A 21,597-nucleotide genomic window follows, 5' to 3' on the forward strand; every position below is an offset into this window, starting at 1 on the left:
TTGAAACTATGTTTATGTTGAAGACTTCTTCTAAAAAAGGATATGACTTTTTAAAGCCTGCATGCAATCCTCAGTATCTTGGGCACATTGAATAAAACAGTCCCAAATAAGAGACAGTGTAAGATCATATACATGTCTCATTTGCTTATACAAAGTTACGATGCTGACGTAAACTTCTGTGTTCTTCAATCTATTCCTGTTTGGAACATTCCAGGAAATGACAGTCTATCTGAGTCATTTAATGCGTGGACCTTACAAAGTAAACATATAACATCTTTAGATTACCATGACAAAAGGAGATACTTCTGAATGTCTGGATCACTGACCTTAAATGCTGTGATGTGGTTGTTTAGCCATCAGCACACAATCCAATCATCATTAGCATATTTGGAAAATGGGAATGGAGGCACAGCTAGTGCCACCGATGCTAAATGTGCTGTTAACTGTTATTGTATCAGAGTGACGAGTTGCTGTAGGCGTTGTTCCTCCACTGCAGTTTCATGATGAGCAGCTGTTGATGTCATTCTTCATGGTGTCATTTCTCCTGAGATTTGAGGAATTGCAAGAATCTGGGATCCATCGCATGATGCCATGAGTATGTAGACTATTGGTATGATACCATGATTCCCTTTATTTGAACACTAAATCTGCTTACAAGTTTAGTACAAGTAAAGAATTTGGGTCATAATGCACATGGCTTATGGCTGGCAGCGGTTACTCAAAGAATCAGCACAGTGAAATACTGCAAGTCTGTGGAATAAGCCAAAGTCCATCGAGCACTATGAGAATTCCAGTTCGAATCAAACACTGGACAGGACAAAGTCTACAATATGTGTTGCCAACAGGGACGAAGCTGTATGCATCTGGTAATCATGCAGTTAGAATACTAGAGTGACATGCTGTTGCTGTGTGGACCACTTTATCTCGCTGTGGAGATCATGGGTTCATACCACATGATGTGACAGGATGATGGGAAGTGTCTCCATCCAGATGCTGTGTGCTCACTATTAGCTGTGTACACATGGTGACACCATTTGTGAAAACAAGTAGATAGTCTTGCTCTCTGAGTTGATGTAGGCATCACTGGATGTGGCAGGCACTACACTCTTTTTTTTTTACAGTGCAACAGCGTTGTGGTGGTCCTTAAGTTTCTTTTTATCATTAGATTTTCTTGTTAATACAAAGTTTGCAGAAACTCATCGATCATTTATTAAGCCAGCATTCTGAGAAATCTATTTAAAATTGTTAGTTTGATATTTTATTCAGTGCCATGTCATTTGTTGCAGGCGCTGATACTATCAATCGCCAAGCTGTTCTGTGCCACCGAGTACTCCGCACTCTCCAACATCTAGCCCACCAGTCATCACGTCTTGACCGACATACTTGGGAAGCACTGTTACTTTTTCTCCTTGCAATAAATGATACACTATTGTCTCCTCCAACAATCAAAGGTAAAATTATTCCTTCCAAAATTTGTGTAGCACAGTTAAAAAAAAATATGTTGTGATGTAATTGATGAGTGATAGAAGGATAATGTGACAGACCACTGAGTTAAAAGGTATGCAATATAACAGAAAATATGAGAGGAGTTAGAAAAATAATGAGAATTCCTTTGCTGCAGGTGGAGGGGGAGTATTGACTGTTGTCCCACTAGGAGCCTCTGCTACTAACTATTCAGCTGGCCAACTGTCATCTGTGGGGAAGCATCAGGGGAGTGCTTATATTCCTAAATATCGTTTCGCATGTTCGGTGATTTTACAGTTAGGTACATGATGTAACAATGAGTGTACATCAAGTTACATCCTGGTTAGGAAAAATCTCCTGCAGAAAATGGTCACCACAAATTTGTTCCCCAAGGTACCACAATTATTTAAGCATATTTATTTAAGTACTAAAATGAGTAGATGAGGCATTTAAAAGAAGAAGAAGAAGAAATGCAGCCTACATCATAGCCATCAAAAGATTGATACCTTGACCTTGATAACACTTCGGGGTGCACTGTTGTTGAATCTTAGCCAGTCTATAACCAAAAACCAAATGGCGATAGATTTGCACCCACCAAGCTCAGTGGATGTATCCTTGCAGCAACATTCGGGACTTATTTTCAGAACATAGGAGGCATGGAACAAAAATCACTAAGGCTACTACATGGCTTAACTTTGAGCAAATTTATGAATTTATCCACCAGTGGGTGAAACATTTGGGCAAGTGCATTAGGTCTGACAGCCATTATTTCAAAAGTGATTAATAATGTAATTTTTTGTGGAATATAAAATGTATCACTGAATAATTTTTATTGCTACTGAGTCCTATCTTCTTGCTGTGTACCAGTTTGATCTCCATCCAACTGTACCACCAATGGGGTAGTCAGCTGTCATGATCAGGTTCTGGAACATTGCTACACAAGTTAGTTATTGCAATGTAATTGAACACTTACTTATTGCATCCCATGTGTGAACCATAATATCCAGTTTGAGTTTGACACATATATTATTCTGTCCAGGCTGAGAACTAAATCCTCTAGCAAAACTGTCACTTTCAGAAATAAGCACCCATATGGAGGTTGTCAGTTACCAATTCACTGTGGCAAGGGTTGTGGTGGTTGCTATTCTTGTTGGCTGTGTATTAGGACTGGCTGAGTCCAGACTGGCAGCTGCTCTCTTCAGGCTGCTGCTAAGCCCGAACTCCAGACTGCATACTAGATGCACTCGTGATGAACTCATGATGAATTCTTGGCTGCGGTGAATGATGAACTCTTGGTGCTACTGGTGAGGCACTGCTGATGACCTAAGCTGTAAAGCTGCATGGACATATGCTTGTTGGCTGCCCAAGTGGGATGGTGTCATTATCTTTCCCAGTTTGTGCTCATGATGAGGCATGGCAAAATAGTGCAGCCATCGCTGGTGACTTCTGTGAACAGATGTATGTATGCTGTCATGCCGCCATGAGGGAAGGGTGAACTGCCTGCCAGGGGTAGTGGTGTGGGACGTAACACCTCTATTTATCAATCTGGAGTGTGTGCAATACTTCACTGTTGAAATGAACTGCTAAGCCATTGGAAAGTACATATAATGTAGAGATGATATTGCTTTACAAGGCTCAAAACTTTCTTTCTTCTTCAGGAAGTATTTTTAACTAGATGCTAAAAAGGAATAGAAGGCGGGACTGACTATAGAGGGGAAGAAGAAAGATGAATAGTGAAAAAGTTGCAGAATTTGTGGAGGGAGGGGACCAAAATATAAATGAAGTAAGGGTGGGTGCATCAGGTAGATGGAAAAGGAAGGATGGGAGAATGAAAGAGAAAAGAAAAGGTGAAATCAACAAGTGAGAATGAATCAAAAGTGGAATTAAATGAATCAACCCAGCTGGAAAGAGGAGCATATCAGCAAGTGAAAAGGATGTGGTGATAGGAGAGCAGGGGCAGGAAATTATAAAAGGGGTCTGAGGCAAGCAAATGTGATGTTGACCAGTGCATGTGGTGTACATAGAGGAAGTGAAAGATGGAAGTAGGTAAGGAGTAAGGTGATGGAAGGACAACAGAGGAAGAAATTAGAAATACAGGGCTAAAGATAGCAAGTCCAGAAACATGCAGCATTAGTGGCAAGTTTCCCATTGGGATAAACTTGAACATTAATCCAGACAAAAGCAAAGCTGGGAACTCTATCTTGTGTCAGTGTAAGCACCTCTTCCAGAAAATTGGCAGACTACCTCAAGTGATAGGCTATTGTCATGCAGCAAACTTGTGTTCAAAAGTGAAAAGTGATCGAACACTATCAATATTTATTTTGCATTGATATTATTTTCTAGGCTGAAGGTGTTGGTGATAGACTGATCTTTAGCATAGCTGGAGGCCTAGGTTAGGTTTAAAGGTGATGATTGTTTATTGGCAAGGATAACAAATTTAAACACAAAATCTTGGTTATGGAGACAGACTGACCCCTAGTCTAACCCAAAGCATAGGTGAGATTAAAAGTTGATAATTTGATTGTGAGTTTGTGAGGCCAACAAATGTGATATAGTTAGCTAATAAAAGTTTTAAGTATGCATGACAAGAAGTCACTTACATTTTGCATCACTCTGATTCATATCTTTTGCTTTATATGCAGTACAATAAAATTTCTTGTCAGTGCTTGATTTGCGACAGTATGCATTTGTTCGCCATACTGGTACCTGTGACGAGAAAAAACCAGGACCACTGATTTCCAGATGTGCTTCTGCTATAGTTGGAATGATATAAAGCAAATGTTGTATGCACATTTTTAAAATACTCTGAAAAGGGTTAAAATAATGTTTGAAGAAGTCTAAATTTGAGAAACATGTCCTGGAAGTCACAGTATTGGAACCTCTTTTTTTACAATTTGAGCACTGTTTTTTGTTTAAGTGTGTATCTTAGTAGCTGTTCTTATTGCAACTCTGCTTTTGTTTCATGTTTTGATTCTGGTAGCTTCACAATGAAGTATACTGGATGCAGTTCTGTAATTGGGTCCGCTGTTTTTTGTAGTTAAATATCCTAATCTATTGACAATTGCCACCCCATGTATTGTGTATTTTTCCAAAAAAAATTTTTTTTTGAGTGTGCTATGATACATAATATTGTTTGAAATAATAAGTACACCTCTTCTCTACTTTACAGTGTCATATTCTGTAAATATGTCTATACTTTGAAATCGTTTCTGGGTTTATTCTCAAGTTTTAGGTGCCACTGGTTTATAGAGGGTAGGTAAGTAGGTTGGAGGATTTGTGAGAGGTAAGATAAGGAAAATCACAAAGAAAATAGCATGAAGGTGTGTGTATATTAAAGCGAGAAGAGGAAGTGAAGAGAAGAAAGTATGATTGTGTGGTGCATCAAGTAAAATTTGTAGGTGGATTGAGAATATCTTGGTGAGGTGGATGTGGCATGACATCTTTAATGAAGAGTCTTGATCAGATGTAGAAGCAAGTTCAGATGTTCCTTAGCTGAGTGTGTTGTGACTCTCACTGTTGATGTTTTGTATTAATGACCTTGCAGAGAATATTAATAGTAACCGCAGACTTTTCACAGATGATGCGATTTTATAGGATAAAATATGGTCTGAGAGAAGCTGTACAAGTATTCATTCAGATCTTGATAAGTCTTCAAAATGATACAGAGATTGGCGTCTTAATTCAGATATTCAGAAATGCCAAATTTTGCACTTCACAAAATGGAGGGAACCTAGTATCTTGTGATTACAATATGAATGAGTCACAGTTGGAATCAGTCAACTCATACAAATATTGAGGCATAACAATTTGTGGAGATATTAAATGGAACCTCTCCCCATGAACCATGGACCTTGCCATTGGTGGGGAGGCTTGCGTGCCTCAATGATACAGATAGCCGTACCATAGGTGCAACCACAACGGAGGGGTATCTGTTGAGAGGCCAGACAAACGTGTGGTTCCTGAAGAGGGGCAGCAGCCTTTTCAGTAGTTGCAGGGGCAACAGTCTGGATGATTGACTGATCTGGCCTTGTAACACTAACCAAAACGGCCTTGCTGTTGTGGTACTGCGAACGGCTGAAAGCAAGGGGAAACTACAGCCATAATTTTTCCCGAGGGCATGCAGCTTTACTGTATGGTTAAATAATAATGGTGTCCTCTTGGGTAAAATATTCCGGAGGTAAAATAGTCCCCCATTTGGATCTCCGGGCGGGGACTACTCAGGAGGACGTCGTTATCAGGAGAAAGAAAAGTGGCATTCTACGGATCGGAGTGTGGAATGTCAGATCCCTTAATCGGGCAAGTAGGTTAGAAAATTTAAAAAGGGAAACGGATATTTTAAAGTTAGATATAGTGGGAATTAGTGAAGTTTGGTGGCAGGAGGAACAAGACTTCTGGTCAGGTGAATACAGGGTTATAAATACAAAATCAAATAGGGGTAATGCAGGAATAGGTTTAATAATGAATAAAAAAAATAGGAGTGCGGGTAAGCTACTATAAACAGCATAGTGAACGCATTATTGTGGCCACGATAGGTATGAAGCCCACGCCTACCACAGTAGTGCAAGTTTATATGCCAATTAGCTCCGCAGATGACGAAGAGATTTATGAAATGTATGATGAGATAAAACAAATTATTCAGATAGTAAAGGGAGATGAAAATTTAATAGTCATGGGTGACTGGAATTCAATAGTAGGAAAAGCAAGAGAAGGAAACGTAGTAGGTGAATATGGATTGGGCCTAAGAAATGAAAGAGGAAGCCGTCTGGTAGAATTTTGCACAGAGCATAACTTAATCATAGCTAACACTTGGTTCAAGAATCATAAAAGAAGGTTGTATACTTGGAAGAATCCTGGAGATACTAAAAGGTATCAGATAGATTATATAATGGTAAGACAGAGATTTAGGAACCAGGTTTTAAATTGTAGGACATTTCCAGGGACAGATGTGGACTCTGACCACAATCTATTGGTTGTGAACTGTAGATTAAAACTGAAGAAATTGCAAAAAGGTGGGAATTGATGGGACCTGGATAAACTGACTAAACCAGAGGTTGTACAGAGTTTCATGGACAGTATAAGGGAACAATAGACAGGAATGGGTGAAAGAAATACAGTAGAAGACGAATGGGTAGCTCTGAGGGATGAAGTAGTGAAGGCAGCAGAGGATCAAGTAGGTAAAAAGACGAGGGCTAGTAGAAATCCTTGAGTAACAGAAGAAATATTGAATTTAATTGATGAAAGGAGAAAATATAAAAATGCAGTAAATAAAGCAGGCAGAAAGGAATACAAACGTCTCAAAAATGAGATCGACAGGAAGTGCAAAATCGCTAAGCAGGCCTGGCTAGAGGACAAATGTAAGGATGTAGAGGCTTATCCCACTAGGGGTAAGATAGATACAGCCTACAGGAAAATTAAAGAGACCTTTGGAGAAAAGAGAGCCACTTGTATGAATATCAAGAGCTCAGATGGAAACCCAGTTCTAAGCAAAGAGGGGAAAGCAGAAAGGTGGAAGGAGTATATAGAGGGTCTATACAAGGGCGATGTACTTGAGGACAATATTATGGAAATGGAAGAGGACGTAGGTGAAGATGAAATGGGAGATACGATACTGCTAAAGAATTTTACAGAGCACTGAAAGACCTGAGTCAAAACAAGGCCCCGGGAGTAGACAACATTCCATTAGAACTACTGACGGCTTTGGGAGAGCCAGTCCTGACAAAACTCTACCATCTGGTCAGCAAGATGTACGAGACAGGTGAAATACCCTCAGACTTCAAGAAGAATATAATAATTTCAATCCCAAAGAAAGCAGGTGTTGACAGTTTAATAAGTCACAGCTGCAAAATACTAACGCAAATTATTTACAGACGAATGGAAAAACTGGTAGGAGCCGACCTCGGGGGAGATCAGTTTGGATTCCTTAGAGATGTTGGAACACGTGAGGCAATACTGACCTTACCACTTATCTTAGAAGAAAGGTTAAGGAAAGGCAAACCTACGTTTCTAGCATTTGTAGACTTAGAGAAAGCTTTTGACAATGTTGACTGGAATACTCTCTTTCAAATTCTAAAGGTGGCAGGGGTAAAATATAGGGAGCGAAAGGCTATTTACAATTTGTACAGGAACCAGATGGCAGTTATAAGAGTCGATGGACATGAAAGGGAAGCAGTGGTTGGGAAGGGAGTTAGACAGGGTTGTAGCCTCTCCCCAATGTTATTCAATCTGTATATTGAGCAAGCAGTATAGGAAACAAAAGAAAATTCGGAGTATGTATTAAAATCTATGGAGAAGAAATAAAAACTTTGAGGTTCGCTGATGATATTGTAATTCTGTCAGAAACAGCAAAGGACTTGGAAGAGCAGTTGAATGGAATGGACAGTGTCTTGAAAGGAGGATATAAGATGAACATCAACAAAAGCAAAATGAGGATAATGGAATGTAGTTGAAAACAAGTCGGGTGATGCTGAGGGAATTAGATTAGGAAATGAGACACTTAAAGTAGTAAAGGAGTTTTGCTATTTGGGGAGCAAAATAACTGATGATGGTCGAAGTAGAGAGGATAGAAAATGTAGACTGGCAATGACAAGGAAAGCATTTCTGAAGAAGAGAAACTTGTTAACATCGAGTACAGATTTAAGTGTCAGGAAGTCGTTTCCCAAACTATTTGTATGGAGTGTAGCCATGTATGGAAGTGAAACATAGACAATAAATAGTTTGGACAAGAAGAGAATAGAAGCTTTCGAAATGTGGTGCTACAGAAGGTTGTTGAAGATTAGGTGGGTAGATCATGTAACTAATGAGGAGGTATTGAATAGGATTGGGGAGAAGAGAAGTTTGTGGCACAACTTGACTAGAAGAAGGGATCGTTTGGTAGGACATGTTCTGAGGCATCAAGGGATCACAAATTTAGCATTGGAGGGCAGCATGGAGGGTAAAAATTGTAGAGGGAGACCGAGAGATGAATACATTTAGCAGAATCAGAAGGATGTAGGTTGCAGTAGGTACTGGGAGATGAAGGAGCTTGCACAGGATAGATTGGCATGGAGAGCTGCATCAAAGCGAGTCTCAGGACTCAAGACCACAACAACATTAAATGGAACAATCACATAGGCACAGTCATAGATAAAGCAAGTGGCAGACTTCAGTTCATTCGTAGAACACTAATGAAATGCAATTAGTCTGAAAAGGTGAGTGCCACAAGACACTCATGTGACACATCTTAGACAATTGCTCAAATGTATGGGACATATACCAAATAGGACTAACAGAGGATGTAGAATATGTACAAAAAAGGGCAGCACAAGTAGTCACAGGTTTGTTTGGCACATAGACGAGATACTGAAGAGAAACACATTATCCCTTGAAAACCTACTTAGTAAGTTTCAAGAACAACTTAAAGTGATGAATCTAGGAATATACTACAACGCCCTGTGTATCACTCCCGTAGGGATCCGGGAACAAAATTAGAGTAATTACAGCTTGCACAAAGTTTTTTAAAGTACCATTCATTCCACTTTTCATACTTGAGTGGAATGGGATGAAGCTCAAATAACTGGTAAAATGAGAAGTACCCTTGGTCATGGACTTCTGGTTGGTTCGCAGGGTAGAGATGTAGATGCATATATGGGGTGGGACTGGGGACAGATGTAGATAATGGCCGAGAAATTGTATTGATTGAGGCTAGGGTGATTGTGGGACAAATATATGATGTGGAGTACCAGTTCCCTCTTGCATTTTTCAGTAAAGCTGGTGACTTTAGGGGAGGGTGGGGGCAGTGAAAGATAGTCGTGACCTTGGCATAGGATATGTGTCAGCTGTTAAGTGTCCAGGGCAGTACTCTATAATTGGAGGGAGGGATGCAACAGATTACCCATTCCATTTCAGGAGCATGGGAAGGAAAGGGCATGGGAAATTTGTTTGTTCGCCAGGATTAGAGTGTAATATGTTATCTATAAGATCTGAGCAGAGTGTTAAATAAATTTGGAGAATGATTGCTCATCAGTGTGGATGCACTATGCACAGGTGGGAAAAGTGTATAAAGAGAGATGTTTTCTCCCTTGCCAGTTATTCTGTCTGAGCTTGTGCTCCGTTCTCAATGATCTTGTTCACAAGATTCTTTTATAGACTTGATTTGGCAGTTGATCCACTTAATATGCATAGAGTTTTTGATGAACCTATCAGGAGAATGGAGCTGGACATCCAAGAAAATGGCTCACTAAGCAGAAGCTGACCAAGCAAATTGGATTGAAGGAATGGAGACTGAGGACAAAAGGTGACAAATATCACTGTAAGATTCACTAATGACATTGCTGTCCTCAGTGGTAAAAGAAAAGAAAAAATTCCTTGACGTCTATATTCATGTGCTGCTCCATGACTCTGCTGTCAATATCTTTATTCTTGGCTTGTGTGTAACTTCTGTGTTTTCTTTCAGTAAATGTGGTTTTTTCATATCCATGGTGTAATTATGAAGTTAATAAAATGGTTTCTTGCCTTTAAAATAATATTTTCCATCAGGTTATGGGCCCAGCACACGTGTAAAGGCAAACAACATAGTTTAATTAAAACAATATTTGAAATGAGCCTATGTCTGTAAAGAAACATGACTGCTAGTGGCGATTATAAGGTCAGCATTGATAAGCTTGAAGGACCTGATGACTGGGCCAAATGGAAATGGCATATTTCTATGGTGCTGCGTTCATATGGACTAGAAGATATTATTAACGGTACACGTGAACGTGTAAAGTTGCCGCAAGATGCGACAAGTGCACAAAAAGAAGCGTATGTGGAATGGCACAAGGACGACGCAAAGGCAGCAAGTCTTATAGGTCACTTTGCAGCAGAGTGTCCACAGGACGCTCGTGACAGCAATAAAAGAAAAGTGGTGTTGAGTCACGATGTGGAATTTAAGCCAGAAATTGTTTGTGATTTACATAGCGATCATGTTGAATTTGAAGTCCCTCAGGAAGAATTTCATGATCCGAATTCATCTAAAGATGAGCAACGTAAATCTCCTAGACTACACTTCTGGAGGAAGTCAAACTCAAGAAAAAATTGGCATTCTCGATTCTAGAGAAAGTCAAGAGTCGAGTGAATCTGATGAAAATAAAGAATTAACAGAATTTCTAAAACCAGAAGCTGCTGAATCTTCTAATGAAGAGAAACAGAAGAATAAAAGACAACGAAGAAAACCAACCCGGATGGAAAGTGGTGAATTTTGTATGGCAACAAAAGTTGATGCACTTGAACACAAAGATCCAAACTGTTTTTCAAAAATATTGCAGTCAAATGAGAAGGAAGAATGGATGCAAGCTATCAGTGAAGAACTTCAATCACTAAAGAAAAACAATACCTGGGTGCTGGTTGACCGTCCGAAGAATGCCAAAGTATTGCTAAACCGCTGGGTTCTACGGCGAAAGGTTGCAGTCAGTGGAGGTACTCGCTTTAAAGCCAGATTGGTTGCAAAAGGCTGTATTCAGAAAGCAGGAATTGATTATGATGACACCTTTAGTCCTGTGGCACGTTATGACACCATAAGAACTCTGTTGGCAGTAGCTGCTTCAAAGAAAATGCTGCTAGAACAATTCGATGTAAAGACAGCATTTTTGAATGGAATACTTGAAGATGAAGTGTATATGGAACAACCAGAAGGTTTCGAAGATGGTACAGGCCAAGTATGTTTCTTAAAAAAAGTCTTTATGGGTTGAAGCAAGCGCCACGTTGCTGGAACAAACGTTTTGTTGAGTTCATGAAGAAAGCTGGTTTTTCAAGCAGTGATGCAGACCCATGCCTATTTTATCGTAGGCACAATGGAAATAGCCTTTATGTGGCAATCTACGTTGATGGTGGCCTGGTTGTCGGCAGTAACAAGAAAGAAATTGCTGTTTTTATGGATGTTTTACAACATGAATTCGAAATAACAACTGGCAGTCTTCACAATTTTCTTGGCATAAAAATAAAGCAATATGAAGATGGAGCAATAATGATAAGTCAAGAGAAATACACAGAAGAAATTCTGCAAAGATTTCGAATGGCAGAATGCAATACAATCTCAACTCCTATTGGACGTGAGGACAATAATAAAAACGAAGAAGTTTCGTCATCTGTACCCTACCGTGAAGCAATTGGTCGTCTTATGTACCTTTCAACAGTAACTCGTTCAGACATCACTTTTGCAGTCAATAAAGCTGCTCAAGCTATGGAGAAACCAACCACTGAAGACTGGAATAGAGTAAAGCACATTCTCCGGTATTTGAAAGGGACCTTAAATTTTGGAATTGTATATAATAAAAAAGAAGAGTTAAAGATTTACGCTGATGCTGATTTCGCAGGTGATAACCGGACAAGGCGCTCAACAACTGGAATTCTTGCGAAGCACTCAGGTGGTGCAGTGTCATGGACAAGTCAGTTGCAGAAAGTAGTGGCCACATCCACAACCGAGGCGGAAATAATTGCAGCTAGTGAAGGAGCGAAAGAGTTAGTTTGGTTACGTCGTCTGCTATCAGAATTAGTGGAAATGTTGGGGCAGCCTCCAGTTCTTTACATTGACAATGCTAGTGCATTGAAGTTAGCAAAAAATCCAGAATATCATTGACGTTCTAAACATATAGAGGTCCGACATTTCTATGTTCGTGAAAGATACCTGAACGATGAGATGTTCTTGGAACACATTGATGGACACAACCAGTTGGCAGATATTTTGACGAAACCCCTTGAACGAGTTCGATTTAATTTTCTATGTTCAGAAATTGGCATGCAAGAGACAAAGCAATAATTTAATGATTTTTTTCTTTTGGAGGAAGTGTTAAAAGAAAAGAAAAAATTCCTTGGCGTCTAAATATTTATGTGCTGCTCCATGACTCTGCTGTCAATATCTTTAATCTTGGCGTGTGTGTAACTTCTGTGTTTTCTTTCAGTAAATGTGGTTTTTTTTGTATCCAGGGTGTAATTATAAAGTTAATAAAATGGTTTCTTGCCTTTAAAATAATATTTTTCATCACTCGGTAAAAGCAAGAAAGATATTGTGGGACATACTGAACAAAATGAACAGTCTGCTGAGCTTAGAATATAGACAGAGAGCAAACTGAAGATAGGTGAAAGTACTGAAGAGTAGTGGAAATGAGATTAGTAATAAAATTAAAATGAAAAGTTGGGACCATGAAGTAGACAGAATTCAGAAGTTGTTCTACCTTGGAAGAAGAAGACCATATGATAAACAAAGCAAAGAGGATATAAAGAGCAGACTAGCACAGGCAAACAAGGCATTCCTGGCTAGAAGACGTTTACCAGTATCAGACATTGGCATTAAATCGTGGAAGAAATTTCTGTGTGAATGTATGTCTGGAGCACAGCATTGTATGGAGGTGAATCATGGATAAGGGGGAACCTGAAAAGATGAAAATTGACTTTTTTAAGACCTAGTGCTACTGTAGAAGTGTGCTGAAAATTAGGTGAACTGGTAAGAAATGAGGAGGCACTCCACAGAATTGGCAAGGGAGAAATATGTGGAAAATGTTGGAAAGAATAAGTGCCAGGATGACAAGACCTGTAGAAGGGGATAGCTTTAAACGAAGATGGAGACCGGAATGTATCCAAGAAGTAATTGAGACTACATGAAATATATTATCAGTTGTGAATTTGAACTACCATCACTTGTATAACAGAGTGATGACAATGAAAATTTGTGTCGGACCGGTACTCAAAAATGGATTTCCTGCGTATCGCGAGCGGTTGCCTTACCATTTGATTATCCAAGCATGATTCATGGCCAGTTCCAAACTTCCATATGTTGTCAACTATGTGTCTGCAACCTGTATTCGTACACCTGTTGTGTATATTCCCATATATGGGAGACACTTTAGTTGAAAGTCAGTTGCCCAGTTTCGGCAGATAAATACAATATTTCAGTTCCTCTGTTATTCTGAATTATGATGTAGTGTTCCTTCAGATGTGCATGCATGTCCGAAAGAACATTCAGTCATATATCTGAACAATAGAGGGATGAAATATCGTATTTATTTGCCGACACTGGGCAAGCTAATTTCAATTAAAATGTCTCCCCTGTACAGGAATATACACAATGCATGACAAGTACAGGCTGTAGACACATGGTTGGCAACATGTGGAAGCTTGGGTCTGGCCTTTAGTTGTGCTCGGATAGCCAAGGTGACTGCTCGCAATAAGTGGGAAATTCTGGTTCGAGTCCCAGTCCGGCACAAATTTTTATTGTCATTGTTCCATTATACAGCTATTAGTGGTCCATATTTACAACTGTGAAAACATTTGATGTATTACATGACAGCTGTAGTTGCTGCAGTGCCTGTTCCTTCAAACACACATGCATGTAACCACATCGTAATTCGGAATAACACAGGCACTGCAATATTGTGTAGTAATTGAGAACATTGGGTGCAAGTGCTTGTCTGAGGTTGGTACAGGGGAGGAAATTGTGTTGGGGCACATTGAACCATTCATATGACTAATGCCAAAAAAGTGAGCTCCCAAGACAGTGCCATGGATTTTTTGTATATATTTTGTTAAAATGAAAAAAAAGTAAATGATAAGTGCAGAGAATGAGGCAAGAGGGTTGGAACCAGTGGGAGACATGTAAAGCATGTTATTAACAATGATAAACCAAGAGCTTGGTAATAACGGGAAAGCAACTGTGAAGAAAGTTTTTTTAGTGTTTTTATTGGTCAGTGGGCTGGAGATACTGGTTGCCTGGGGCAGAAATCCTCTCAGTGAGAATACATGAACCATCCACAATGGGCCATCTAAGAGGGCAAGGAGATGTATGTTTATGTGATTTTAGGGACACACAGGAAGAGATCACCTCAAGGAAGTTGACCAGTTTTGGTTGTGTACAGATCTGGAGAACCAAGATTTTTTGAAGTGTCACCAGGTCTAATTTACTATAAACTCTGGGCCCTGCCACATATCAGTCATGTTAGGCTTGCCAGAGTATGTTGGGCAGACTGCTTGAGCAGACTGTTATTTCTCTAGCTATTTGTTACATACAAATGGAATCCATAGATCATTCCATAAACACATCTGTTAGTTTGTTTGGGCTGTTTGGTAGTATTAACACCAGACTAAGAAGAGATTCAGGAGAGTAGGCATCCTGACAATGCATCAGTGGTGAACCATTGAACTGATCACACTGAGCGTAGCAGATGGAAATTACCTTCAAAACAAAATGTTTACGGGAAGTTTGTCCTCGTCTACAAGAAAAGAATGTCTCCTAGACACTCTTGAACTGTGTGATACACATGCATTATTTGGCTATGATATCCACAGGAAAAATGACTTCAAAGGAGAAATGGTGTAAGGAAAGTAACTTTGTTCACACCTCTTCCTAAACCATCATACTCCAAGCTGTGTATTGCTACTACCTATGCATCATGTCATTTGGTTTGGTATACTTACGACCTACTGTACAGTTGGACGACAAGGATCTTAGAGACTGCGCCAACTGGTTTCTAGAGCTATTTCTCCTTTCTGAGACTACCAAACACAATGTGTGCTATGGAAGAACAGCAGGAGCATTTTCAACACAACATCAGGGGCACCTCTTGTTTTTTATCTTTCACTGATATTGTTCATTGAAATTGATGAATGACTTCCACTTTAGTGATCACTTCCAGTCCATCTCCACTTCTATAAAAACTGGACGACAAAATGGATCTTTGGTGAAGCGAACTGGATTGCGCACAGCCAAGTGGCTATAATTGAACAACAAGAGCATTTGCTATTGGGTGGAACACATAACCAATATAGTCCTCAAAATCATGGAGGTGTTATATTGAAATCATTTACACGCCTAAGAGCAAAGCCTGTCTCTTGGTGGAATGAGTAGTTTCCCATTTCAGAAGGGTCAGACAACCAGTGTTGTGAAAATTCAGGTACAGCTCATCTAGAGACCACTCGAAGCCTTTTGAGCAGCAAGAGCTAAATGTCACAGCTTAACCAGAGAGAACAAAAAGAACCAAGAGCTGCTGATCAAAAACAAGGATCTCAGGAAAGCACAAGGCCTTCTAACTAATGGACATATTTAGCAACAGACCACTCATGAAGACATTGCAAGAGAGAACACAAATGACAGTACAATATTTCCACAAGAAACACCTATTGAGAGCCAGAGTTTGGGCTGTTAGTGCCTATCATTAAGCCATGAAGAAGATGAAATACAAAATTGCCTAATAAATGGTGACATCTTTAATCGGCCCAACTTGATATAGGAACTTCATGGTGTACAGGTTACTTCACAGGAATATCTCAGTTTTGAACATGGCATTACATAATATTTAAAGTCTTATGTGCTTCATCCAAGGAAACTCTCTTTGCCTTTAACTTAATTTTGTTTGAGGGTCAAGTCTCCAGTCTGTAGAGAGAACCTACATGATCACTCATTGAGAAACAGAAAATTATAATGTATATGCAAGTAATCATTGTAGTTAATCTCCCATTAGCTTCCTCAGAAATATAGTTCAGTGTACGGTTAACATTTACCTGAACTGGTAATTGGAACCAAGTAATCGTAGCAGTTCCTTCCATTGTGAATGCAAACTTAGACAATAAGTCACAACTGGAGTCAGTGGTATAGGACTCATATCTGTGCGAACAGTGTTGCAGTAAGCTGTGGTGCATGCTGTCTAGTGTAGCGGTTACCATCGCTGGATGGTGTGCTGTGGGTTACCGGGTCAAACCTGACCACCAGTAATTATGAGGGTGGTTTGAAAAGTTCTTGGAATGGAATAGAAAAAAGTACTTACATCAGCGAAACTTTTTTTATTTTTCAGTGTAGTCTCCTTGTAGATTAATGCACTTGGTCCAACGATGCTCCAGTGCCTTGATCCCATCTCGAAAACGAGTTTCCTCCAGGCCTGCAAAATAGTTGTCAAATCTGGCTATCAAGACTTCGTTTGAAGTGAATACTCATCCACCAAAAAAGATTTTTAGTTTTGGGAAGAGATGGAAGTCTGACGGAGCCATACCAGGTGAATAAGGCAACAACTTATTCCTTAGTTTGTGTAATTTGGCTTGGCGACAACACGTGTGTGGGTGCACATTTTCTTGATGGAAGATGACTTTCTTCCTTGTTAAATCTGGCCTTTTTTTGTGAATCTTTTGTTGCAATTTGTCCGGGAGGTTAGCATAGTATTATCAAGAGAGAGTCCCTTTAGTCAGCCATAGTGCCAGTAGTGTCAGTGTCGTCGTAACTGCCGTCTGCTTCACGTCTGCTGTGCAGCGAGCTACCTTAATTTAAGTATTAACTGTATTTTTCTTACTTGTCACTTCTTCTTCCGTGTGTATTTGCTTTTAGGAAGCTTTAATTGTCGGGTGCTATTAATAGTGTTCCATAGATTTCATGTTTGTTTTGAATACAGTCAGAGAGAGTCCCTTTAGTCAGCCATAGTGCCAATAGTGCTAGTGTTTGTTTTCAATACAGTCCAGAGACAGGTAGTGCTATTTTCACTGTTTTCTACAAGAAGTGCCTAGCAACCACAGTTTAGTTAATAAACAGCCGCCTTTAGTGAATTAGCAGTCTAGTTAAAGGTTGATTAACTCTCTTCAGTAAATTGATTCCTTAGGATGGATAGGATGTGTGACTGCTGTGTACGGACGCAGGAGGAGCTGGCCACTGTTCGCTATCAGCTGAGCGTGTTGATGGCCGCGGTCAGCCGTCTTCAGGCTGCTGCCTCGGAGTGTAGCGGCAGTGGGGAGTCTGGTGCGTCGCAAGGTACACCCCAGGTGTTACATGCTTCACCCACTGTCCCTGCTGTCGAGACATCTTCGCGGGTACTGCGCGCGGTTGGGCCACCCTTTCCCCAAGGGGAGTGGCGGGTTCAGCAGCGTTCGCGGCGCACGAGGCGGAGGGTCAATGTGGAGGCTGGCCGTGTGGCATCGCCCGCTCTGCCTGTGAGTGGACATGTGGCTGCTCCTTCAGCAAGGTCCAAGCAGGCACACGGGGGGAGGGGTTTATTAGTTATTGGGAGCTCCAACGTTAGGCGGGTGATGGAGCTCCTTAGGGAAATAGCGGGAAGGTCGGGGAAGAAGGCCAGTGTTCACTCTGTCTGCTTGCCGGGGGGTCTCATCCGAGATGTGGAGGAGGCTCTGCCGGCAGCGATAGAGAGCACTGGGTGCACCCGACTGCAAATTGTTGCTCATGTCGGCACCAATGACTTCTGCCGTCTGGGTTCAGAGGTCATCCTCAGTTCGTACAGGCGGTTGGCGGAATTGGTGAAGGCGGAAAGCCTCGCTCGCGGGGTGAAATCAGAGCTAACTATTTGTAGTATCGTTCCCAGAACCGATCGCGGTCCTCTGGTTTGGAGCCGAGTGGAAGGCTTAAACCAGAGGCTCAGACGATTCTGCGGAGATCTGGGGTGCAAATTTCTCGACCTCCGCTATCGGGTGGAGAAATGTAGAGTCCCCCTGAATAGGTCAGGCGTGCACTACACGCCGGAAGCGGCTAGAAGGGTAGCGGAGTACGTGTGGAGTGCACATGGGGGTTTTTTAGGTTAGAGAATCCCCTCCCTAGGCCCGACAAGACGCCTCCTGAGACGCAGCAAGGTAGGAGTAGGCAAAATGCAACAGGGAATAACAATATTAATGTGCTAATAGTAAACTGCAGGAGCGTCTACAGAAAGGTCCCAGAACTGCTCTCATTAATAAACGGCCACAATGCCCATATATAGGGACAGAAAGTTGGCTGAAACCAGATGTAAATAGTAATGAAATCCTAAACTCAGATTGGAATGTATACCGCAGAGACAGGCTGGACAGTGAAGGGGGAGGCGTGTTTATAGCAATAAGAAGTGCAATAGTATCGAAGGAAATTGACGGAGATCCGAAATTTGAAATGATTTGGGTGAAGGTCACGGTTAAAGCAGGCTCAGACATGGTAATTGGATGTCTCTATAGGCCCCCTGGCTCAGCAGCTGTTGTGGCTGAGCACCTGAAGGATAATTTGGAAAATATTTCGAGTAGATTTCCCCACCATGTTATAGTTCTGGGTGGAGATTTTAATTTGCCGGATATAGACTGGGAGACTCAGACGTTCATAACGGGTGGCAGGGACAAAGAACCCAGTGAAATTTTTTTAAGTGCTTTATCTGAAAACTACCTTGAGCAGTTAAACAGAGAACCGACTCGTGGCGATAACATATTAGACCTTCTGGTGACAAACAGACCCGAACTATTTGAAAAAGTTAACGCAGAACAGGGAATCAGCGATCATAAAGCGGTTACGGCATCGATGATTTCAGCCGTAAATAGGAATATTAAAAAGGGTAGGAAGATTTTTCTGTTTAGAAAAAGTGACAAAAAGCAGATTTCAGAGTACCTGTTGGCTCAACACAAAAGTTTTGTCTCAAGTACAGATAGTGTTGAGGATCAGTGGACAAAGTTCAGAACCGTCGTACATAATGCGTTAGATGAGTATGTGCCAAGCAAGATCGTAAGAGATGGAAAAGAGTCACCGTGGTAGAACAACCGAGTTAGAAAACTGCTGCAGAAGCAAAGGGAATTTCACAGCAAACATAAACATAGCCAAAGCCTTGCAGACAAACAGAAATTACGCGAAGCGAAATGTAGTGTGAGGAGGGCTATGCGAGAGGCGTTCAATGAATTCGAAAGTAAAGTTCTATGTACTGACTTGGCAGAAAATCCTAAGAAATTTTGGTCTTATGTCAAAGCGGTAGGTGGATCAAAACAAAATGTCCAGACACTCTGTGACCAAAATGGTACTGAAACAGAGGATGACAGATTAAAGGCCGAAATACTAAATGTCTTTTTCCAAAGTTGTTTCACAGAGGAAGATTGCACTGTAGTTCCTTCTCTAGATTGTCGCACAGATGACAAAATGGTAGATATCGAGATAGATGACAGAGGGATAGAGAAACAATTAAAATCGCTCAAAAGAGGAAAGGCCTCTGGACCTGATGGGATACCAGTTCAATTTTACACAGAGTACGCGAAGGAACTTGCCCCCCTTCTTGCAGCGGTGTACCGTAGGTCTCTAGAAGAGCGTAGCGTTCCAAAGGAGTGGAAAAGGGCACAGGTCATCCCCGTTTTCAAGAAGGGACATCGAGCAGATGTGCAGAACTATAGACCTATATCTCTAACGTCAATCAGTTGTAGAATTTTGGAACATGTATTGTGTTCGAGTATAATGACTTTTCTGGAGACTAGAAATCTACTCTGTAGGAATCAGCATGGGTTTCGAAAAAGACAGTCATGTGAAACCCAGCTCGCGCTATTCGTCCACGAGACTCAGAGGGCCATAGATACGGGTTCACAGGTAGATGCCGTGTTTCTTGACTTCCGCAAGGCGTTCGATACAGTTCCCCACAGTCGTTTAATGAACAGAGTAAGAGCATATGGACTATCAAACCAATTGTGTGATTGGATTGAGGAGTTCCTAGATAACAGGATGCAGCATGTCATTCTCAATGGAGAGAAGTCTTGAAGTAAGAGTGATTTCAGGTGTGCCGCAGGGGAGTGTCATAGGACCGTTGCTATTCACAATATACATAAATGACCTTGTGGATGACATCGGAAGTTCACTGAGGCTTTTTGCGGATGATGCTGTGGTGTATCGAGAGTTTGTAACAATGGAAAATTGTACTGAAATGCAGGAGGATCTGCAGCAAATTGACGCATGGTGCAGGGAATGGCAATTGAATTTCAATGTAGACAAGTGTAATGTGCTGCGAATACACAGAGAGATAGATCCTTTATCATTTAGCTACAAAATAGCATGTCAGCAACTGGAAGCAGTTAATACCATAAATTATCTGGGAGTACTCATTAGGAGTGATTTAAAATGGAATGATCATATAATGTTGATCGTCGGTAAAGTAGATGCCAGACTGAGATTCATTGGAAGAATCCTAAGGAAATGCAATCCAAAATCAAAGGAAGTAGGTTACAGTACGCTTGTTCGCCCACTGCTTAAATACTGCTCAGCAGTGTGGGATCCGTACCAGATAGGGTTGATAGAAGATATAGAGAAGATCCAACGGAGAGCAGTGCGCTTCGTTACAGGATCATTTAGTAATCGCGAAAGCGTTACGGAGATGATAGATAAACTCCAGTGGAAGACTCTGCAGGAGAGACGCTCAGTAGCTCGGTACGGGCTTTTGTCAAAGTTTCGAGAACATAACTTCACCGAAGAGTCAAGCAGTATATTGCTCCCTCCTACGTATATCTCGCAAAGAGACCGTGAGGATAAAATCAGAGAGATTAGAGCCCACACAGAGGCATACCGACAATCCTTCTTTCCACGAACAATACGAGAATGGAATAGAAGGGAGAACCGATAGAGGTACTCAAGGTACCCTCCGCCACACACCGTCAGGTGGCTTGCGGAGTATGGATGTAGATGTAGATGTAGATGTAGAAGTAATGGTTTGCCCAGTGGGGATATAATCTACAAACAGAATCCCCTCCGCATTCCAGAACACTGATGCCGTGACCTTTCCCGCCAAAGGAATTGTCTTTGCTTTCTTTGGTGGCAGAGAATCAGCATGTTTCCACTACTTTGACGGTTGTTTTGTCTATAGGGTATAGTAGTGCACCTAAGTTTCATCTGCAGCCATAAACCGATGCAAAAAATCTTGTTTGTTTCTTCTAAAATGGGCCAAAAATTGTTCCAATATGTCAGTTCTCATGCTTCTTTGATCCAGCATCAAGAGCTGTGGCACTCACCTTGCAGATAATTTTTTCATTTCTAATTCTTCAGTTAAAATGTGATTCACCCTTTCAGATGACATCTGGCTGGTGTGAGCAACTTTGTGCACTTTCAATCAACGATCCTCCATGACCATTTTGTGCACTTTTGCAATGATTTCTGGGGTAGTGACACACCTTGGCTGACTACTGTGTGCTTCATCATCTAAGCTCCCCCAACCGAATTTAAATTCATTTGTTCACTTGGCAACAGTTGAACATGAAGGAGCAAAGTCCCCCAGTGTATTCTGAAAATCAGCATGAATGCCCATTGCTTTCATACCTTTCTTTATGAAGTACTGAATCACTGCTCGAATCTCGATTTTTTTCCATCTTCACAAATCACTATGCAGGAACAACAACAGAGCCACGTCATCGCCACAGCTCTCTTCCAAGAGTACTGACGTG

General features: G+C 41.0%; 1 protein-coding gene across 6 annotated transcripts in view; it reads left to right on the forward strand.

Moving 5' to 3' along the window:
• LOC126417188 (ral GTPase-activating protein subunit beta) overlaps positions 1-21,597 on the forward strand; it is a 395,509-nt gene that overhangs the window by 46,860 nt on the left and 327,052 nt on the right. For all 6 annotated transcript variants that reach the window (XM_050085090.1, XM_050085092.1, XM_050085093.1 and 3 more), the window contains one exon: positions 1,287-1,451. In XM_050085090.1, coding sequence (XP_049941047.1) covers positions 1,287-1,451 — 165 coding nt within the window. The remainder of the gene's footprint in view (positions 1-1,286; positions 1,452-21,597) is intronic.

This window comes from Schistocerca serialis, chromosome 8, assembly GCF_023864345.2.
Source record: "Schistocerca serialis cubense isolate TAMUIC-IGC-003099 chromosome 8, iqSchSeri2.2, whole genome shotgun sequence".
Lineage (NCBI taxonomy): Eukaryota > Metazoa > Arthropoda > Insecta > Orthoptera > Acrididae > Schistocerca > Schistocerca serialis.